Source organism: Urocitellus parryii, chromosome 9 (genome assembly GCF_045843805.1).
Source record: "Urocitellus parryii isolate mUroPar1 chromosome 9, mUroPar1.hap1, whole genome shotgun sequence".
Lineage (NCBI taxonomy): Eukaryota > Metazoa > Chordata > Mammalia > Rodentia > Sciuridae > Urocitellus > Urocitellus parryii.
This window is the reverse complement of record NC_135539.1, coordinates 114,053,857-114,061,144: the sequence shown is the minus strand read 5'-3', so window position 1 is coordinate 114,061,144 and position 7,288 is coordinate 114,053,857. Positions and strand designations below refer to the sequence as shown.

General features: G+C 49.0%; 1 protein-coding gene across 1 annotated transcript; it reads right to left on the bottom strand.

The window, feature by feature from the left end:
• Window positions 1-4,885: 4,885 nt before the first annotated feature.
• Kiss1 (KiSS-1 metastasis suppressor) lies at window positions 4,886-7,288 on the bottom strand. Its single transcript, XM_026397121.2, has 2 exons — window positions 7,186-7,288; window positions 4,886-5,217 (listed from the first exon to the last, which is right to left on the bottom strand). Exons 1-2 carry the CDS (start codon window positions 7,286-7,288, stop codon window positions 4,886-4,888), a joined length of 435 nt encoding a protein of 144 aa, XP_026252906.2.

The window sequence follows — 7,288 nt, the reverse complement described above, 5'->3', positions numbered from 1 at the left end:
GTAAGTAAATTTGGAGATTCCTGTTCACAAAACCAAGGACAATATTCACCTACAATCTTTAAAAATTGTAATAACTGAGTTTTCTTAATCTGTTTCCCTTTCTGATTAATTATACTGTCTAAAATAGTCAGGTACATTTCCTTATCAGAAGAAGTTGAATTTCCCATTTTAATTAATTTAACGTCTCTTTCCTTCAATAACTCCAGGTACTTTTGTGACCCAATGTCACCTCTTCCTTTATCTTTATCTTTTTCCTTTATTTCTTTATTTCCTTTTTCCTTATCCTTATATCTTTTTTCCTTATCTTTATAGCGCGCTCCCACTCAATCTAACTAATCTAGAATGCCCCACGTTGGGCGCCAAATCTACCACGCGGCCTGCGCAGTGGTTTCATTAATGAGGTTCTAGGCATAAAGTTAGTTAGACGAGATCGAAATAAAAACACAAGACTCAATTACCTTAATTCTATTGCTAGGTCCGAGACGGCTCCCCTCTCTGGTTCGCTCCTCTAGCCGCCCAGCAGGGCAGCAAGGATTACTCAGGGCTAGCAGGAGAGAGAGAGCGAGCACGCCGGGGAGTAGCCTTTTATTAGGGAACCAGAGATTCAGGGGAGAATTCCATCCAATGAAGGTTGAGGGGGGGCTGCACTCCAAGGTCAGGGTCAGCGATTGGGTCCCCGGGGTCAGTGGTCAGGCACACCCCCACACGGATGGGCTCTCTCATCAGGAGAGGGACGGGAAAAACTTCGACATTTGCCAAAGTGCCTCAGACCCTCAACGGGAGGCACCCGATCACGTGTGAGAATGGCTTCCCACAGGGGGGGTAGGGGACAGCTGGGGAAAGTCTGGGTCTTTCCTATTCATGACCTGGATGCTCCATGAGCTCCCCCTTTAATCTGAAAACCCATGCCCTCTGTTCCGTGCAATTCAGTGTCTTGCATGAATTCTTGGGTCACTTTTACCCTTCCCTTCTTCTTTTCTCTCTTCTAGAACTCATGGTAGTAGGATGTGCCAACATTCTTTTTGTTTTCCCAAGTTTTTAATATTTCACCTCCTGATTTCTTTTTGTCCTACCTCGTATAGCGTATAGATTTCCTTAAGTATACATTCCAACCCTTTTATTTCTTTTTTTTTTTAAATTTGCTCTCCTGTTCTTAACTTTCAAAGGTCCTTTCTGATCGGCTTCTTCCTGTTTTTATTGCTTCTATTGCTTTTTTATGGAAGCAAAATTTTCTCTCCTCTTCCCCCAGAGGATAATAATCACAGACTAATTTTTAAAAAATGTTATCTCTGAGATGAAAAGTTTCTGGAGATCCATTACACAACAGTGTGAATATAATTAACACTAATGAACTGTACACTGAAAAAATGTTAAAATGGGCCAGCAATTGGGTGGGGCGCAGTGGCACCCACCTGTAATCCCAGCGGTTTGGGAGGCTGAGGCAGGAGGATCCCAAGTTCAAAGTCAGCCTCAGCCACTTAGTGAGGTCCTAAGTAATTTAGTGAGATCCTGACTCTAAAAAATATATATATTAGAAAGGGCTGGGGTGTGGCTCAGTGTTTAAGCACCCCAGGTTCAATTTCCAGTACAAAAAAAAAAGTTAAGATGGAGAATTTTATGAATTTTTTTTAACCACACACAGAAAATTATCAATCTGCTTTCTGCATTGTCTGTCTGCCCTGTATTTGTTGGTTTTGATCTCCACTTCCTGGAAACTCAGCATACCCAGGCAAGCCTCAAAGGCTGGAGCACCTCACCATAGATGCAACTCTGAGCTGGCTTTTTCCTGGGGCTCCTTCCTCTATGTTTGGACTTTTATCTGTCATCTCCTGTCAGGAGGCACGTAGCTGCTGCCTGCATTCCTGGAGCAGAGAGTGAAGGGGCTGGGGACTCACCAAGCAAGCATGCATAGTCCCTCTCTTCAAGGGTCTCTGTCTTGGTCCTCACTGTGCTTGTTGTCCCCAAATAGGAGCATCTGCACTGTAGTCCTCCATAGAGGCAGCCCCCAGCCTCTTCCCAGTGTGGGAGTGGGAGACTGTGGCTGTGTTGGGCTCAGAAAGTCTAACCCCACATGCAGAATTTCAGCCAGTCCCCCAGTTTTCAGTTCGGGCTTCATTCCTACCAGACACCTCCGTGTCCAGAGGGGAGGTCCTGGGTGACAGTCAGCAGTGTCCCTCAGGGGCCCCTGGCAGGTTCCATCACTCGGCCAGACCCTCAGTGGAATTACCATCTTTAACCTCTTGCTTCATTTCCCACCTGCTGTGGTCTCCTCTCCCTTCTCTGTCCTGGAGGGTCTATATTGCTCTTATTTCTTATTTCAGGGATTAGGGAGAAGGCACAAATGTGTCAAGAATGGGACTTACCATCTTGTGAGGTTACAAGTTGAAGGAATATTTGTAAAGATTAAAATGGACATACATACGAAGATGTTGTGTCTGCCGAGAACTAAGAAAAAATAAATAAATATTAAAATTCTCTCTTTCTGTCCCCCTCTCTCTTTAAAAAAAAAAAAAGAGTGTTACTAAAGACAGAAATCTCCCTGCACCCCTCACCTCTGTCCTCCATATTTCTTTCTACAGGATGGGAGAACAGCCCACTACTATTATGAAAGACTTACCAAAAGGGGTAAAGCCAGGGAAGAGACCTTTTAGCTTCCCTTGACAAAAGATGCCCTTGCCTACCTGATTTCTCACCCCTTGGGCTCTGTTCAGAGATCTCGAAAAGAAGTAGATTTGAGTGCCCCTACCAAGCTCTGCTTCCAGGTCTTTGGGTTCCAGTGTTCCAGCTCTGAGCCTATCTGGCAGCTCAGAGGGTAGCTGGAAACCCCTGTGGGTCAAGGCATGTGCCTTTTGGAGGCCCCCAATCTTCTCTCCACTTTCCCTCCAATCTGAAGAGCAGGTTCAGGGTTAGACTGGAGCCACATAAAACCAAAGATCCCTTTTGGGGGGGATAAATCCCACAGAGATCGCCACCAAGATATGGGGTCAAGAACTGTAAAGTCAGAGTCTCACCAGTAGCAGTTCTGGGGCAGGAAGCAAGGGACAGGCCACCAGCTCCCTGCTAGCTGTCTGTGGAAGCAGGGCCTCTGGGTCAGCCAGAACAGAGACCTGGGCTGTGGTGAGAGCTGACAGGCCTGGAATGTGTTTGGAGGGGCCCACACCACACGCAAGGACACGCAGGCGCACGCATGGAAACATGCACAGCGTCTGATGTTTACCCCTCTCACACACAGACGGGGCTGCTTGAGGACTCGCTTGCCTGTCCTGCCTCCAAGGCCGCCATCTTCCTAAATTGAAGGCTATGAGGAAGGAGTAGAAGGGGGTCATAGAGACTTTTGTAAAACAGACTAAGAGCAAATTGTGGAGACCCATCAGCCTCCACCTACCCAAGGCTCGGTTCCAGGGGGCTAGGAGAACTCCCCTATAGGTGCTGAGTTTATGATTTTTCTTCAGAAGGTACAGAGAGACACATCCCCGGCTGTTGGGGTTGAAATATCCTTCTGAATATCAACAGTGACACACTGTCACGACATGCTCCGACGTGAGCTCGCAGCAGCATGGGTAGTTTGAGAGATCCTGGAGGGCGGTTTCAAGGGTAAAGATGGGGGTGGGGCAGGTTGTCACGTTCCCTTAGCAGCCTATCTTGTTGCCATAGCAACACGGCTCTGCCTCCATCCTGTGGAGTCCTGGTTTCTGTAATGGGTAGAAAACTGTGGTGCTTCACGGTATGGGGGGCGGGGCCCATAATCCCTCTGGGAAAGAATATTTCCATCTCAGACCAAGCAGGATAGGGGGACCCTAGGAGCTGTCTTGTGGGTGTGAGGGCAGATTTCCTGGGGTTTTCCTAATGACAAGGTCTACTCTTTCCTACTGAAATTTCTCCTCCCTAGCTATTGGGCCCCCAGGATGTCCCAGGGGGTTGAATACCGTTTCTTGATCTGGACCACCATCTCAGAGAGGCACGGCAGTGCACAGAGTCTGGTGTCAGGAGAGCTATTAGGCTTGCCACTTGCTGGCTGTGTGCCTTGAGTGTGTGACTTATTTTTATGGATTTTAGGGTTCTGCATGTAAGGATGAACTAATACATGCCTCTCTCCCTGGGTGGTTTATGAGGATGAAGAGAAGTGACAGTGTAACATGGGATCCAGGCTGGCTTTCCTGGGGGAGGGTGGATGGCTGTGTCCACTGTTGGTGCTCCTTGCGTGGCCAAGCACCCCCTCAGAGGCTTGACTGTGGGGCTCAAGTGATATTTAACCCTTGGGGAACAGGCAGTGGTTGGCGCTATTTTCCAGATCAAGCGGTTGGACTGGCTGAGGAAAGAGAAACGTATTTAACTGGTCTACGCCTCCTACTCAGTGCATGGTTCTTGGCCCCGTCCCTCTGCAAAATGCTACCCAGTGCTACCCATCTGCAGGGGGGTGAACCTAGGAATTATGAGAATGGCTTTAGAATGCTGGGTAGAAATTGGATATTGCTGAAACATGCAAGCAGCATTCAATTTGGGCTTCTCTTTAGTTGTTTAAAAATTGTTCAGGTTCCCAGTGGTTCTATCTATCTATCTATCTATCTATCTATTTATTTATTTATGTGTTGTCTGAAAAGGACCGGGGAACCAGCAAACTGGTATTTCATCACATCTAGTTTGAGAAGCACTGACCTTGACGACACCAGAGACATCTTAAAACCAGCCCAAGATGCTATTGAGAACAACCTCATCAGCGCTGCCTGCACAAATCAGTGGCTAATCACAGCTCCTGAGTTGGCAGCATTACTTTTATTGCCTCAAGCAGAAGCTCAAGTCCCCCCGCCCCCGCCCGCTTTGTCTAGCGCACCCCCACCCCCACCCCCACCCTCTGCAAGCTCGGCCTCTAGTCGGGGTTTGAAGTTCACTGCCCGCACCTGCTCCCTGGGCCAGGTTCAGCGCCTCCGCGGCGGCTTCCAGGCGCTGCCTGCCGCTTGCCATAGCGCAGACCGAAAGAGTTCCAGTTGTAGGAGGACAGGTCCTTCTCCCGCTGCACCAGCACCGCGCCCCGGGGCGCGGGGATCAGGCGACTGCGCGGGGAGCATGGACCCATCACCTGGGGCCCCGCAGGGCTCTCGCCAGGGGGACACAGCGAGGCCCCCCGAGGGCTCGGCCCGACTGGGACAGGCTTCCTCTCGGTGCACCGCAGGTCCTGCTCCCAGGGGTCCAGGGCCGTCAGAGGTCCCAGTCTCTGGCCTAGGACAGATAGTACAGGGAAGACAGGGAAGTAAGGCCAGGGACCCGGAAATATGGCTTTGGAACGTCCCCTTAAATCTCCATCTCATGCTTACTCTTGGTCCCTTGACCGCCAGGAAGCTCAGTGCTAATCGCAGCGCAGAACCGCACACCAACCTATCAGCTAAGGTGGTTAGACCATTTGCCCTTCTCTCCTTCAACACGGCTTTGATTTCCAGTGTTTCCTAGATTATCTTAAATAACTTTTGTATGAATTTACTTTCTTTTAGGAAACTGGGTTGCGTTTGGAAATTAAGAAAGTCAAAGTATTTGGGGGACATTCAGCTCTGCCCCTCTTCTGGCTCTGCCTGACTTCTGGGTTGTTTCCATATCTGGCTCCCCTTTGGGGTGGGTGGCAGCCAAGTTCATCCACCTATCACCCCCACCTTCTGCGAATGCTCAAAACAGTGCCTTACACATAATAGGTCCTCAATAAATCCTTGTTAAATATATAAAAGCTGCTGGGCACATGCCTGTAATCCTAGCTGCTCCGGAGGCTAAGGCAGGAGGATCAAGAGTTCAAAGCCAACCTCAGCAATAGCAAGGTGCTAAGCAACTCAGTGAGACCCTGTCTCTAAATAAAATTCAAAATAGGGCTGGGGAATGCGGCTCAGTGGGCGGGTGCCCTTGAGTTCAATCCCCAGTATCCCCCCACCCCCCAGATATATATAAAAACAAATTAAGAAAGTGAAGCCAAGGCCATTGTGCCTCCACACACCTGTGATCCAACCCTGATCTCTGATAAAAATATTAGTGACCCTCTATTAAGCTATATCAGGACTGATGAAGGCCAGAAATGACCTAGGTCACCTTAACTGGCTCACCTCCCCCACCCAGCAGTCATTTCTCCCCTTCACACTGAGGGTTAAAAAGGCTCATTTGGAGGGCACTTCACATGCAAGGCTCATTAAGTTCACTATACTTTTTGGCAGTAAAATAGGGCGGCCAGCTCTGAATAGACAATAAGTCAGCCAATTGTGCTAAGAGATTAGTGGAAAGGAGGCCTCCTCTGCCAGCGAGTGTGTGTTGGGGTGGGGGTTGGCTTTGTGCCGGGCTCCTCAATGCCCTGGCACACTTTGGAGGAGTCTGGACATGGTCCAGAGTTAATAACCATCTGTCTAGGAGGTCCCTCCCTCCTGGCTGAGGGTTAGACAAAGATGGGAGAGGGGATCTCAGTTATAGCCTCTAAGCCAGCAGGAGGACCACTGCTCGGGCCACTGTGTGTGTGGCCTCCCCTAAAGCCCTCTGCCAGAAACAGCCAAAGCCCATCATCCGTAGGCAGTGGTGGGGTTATGATATAAAATGTGCAGTCTGTCCCGAGTTCCATAGCTGGGAACCGGAGAGGCTAAGTGGCAACTTTGCCCAGAAAACTGACAACCAAGAAGTGTTCAATCTCATGCACCTGCCTTGGGGACTAGCACCGTGATAGCTCACGCCACTTAGCAGACACGCTCTTGGGTGTGCTGGCACCTAGTGCTTCTGTAGGTGGGGAAATCTCTTCCCTCTTTGGGCCTCAGTTTCCCCAACTCATCAGTTCCCTGGTGAACTCACAAGATTGACAGGTATTAAGGGTCTGTCTTGTATTTAGACTCTTTTTTTTTCAAATCCCCTTATAAAGGATCTGGATTCACTGATAAGAGAAGCTTGAATATTAAGTTCCTTCCTAACATCCACCCAGAGAAGTAGTCTGTGTAAGCAGAGAACACTTTGAGAAAACCGTGAAGGAGCTTGGTGTCTAATGAGCCTAGGTGAGCCTCCTGATGCCGGTTACGGTGATAAACTGTCCCTCTTCTCCATGCGATGCACACATGGCCATCTTAGAGGTCCATCAAATGCAGTGTTAAACTCCTATCAGTCGACTGGCTAAAATTGGAAAAATACAGCCAACCTAATTTCTTCATGACCTGCCTTTCCCCAGACAATGCATACCTATGGGTCTAGGATCATCCACAGGTGCCACCTTTGCCAGTGGGTCCCCGAAGGAGGTGGCACAGAGGAAAAGCAGTAATGGCCAAGAAATCAGTGCGTTCAT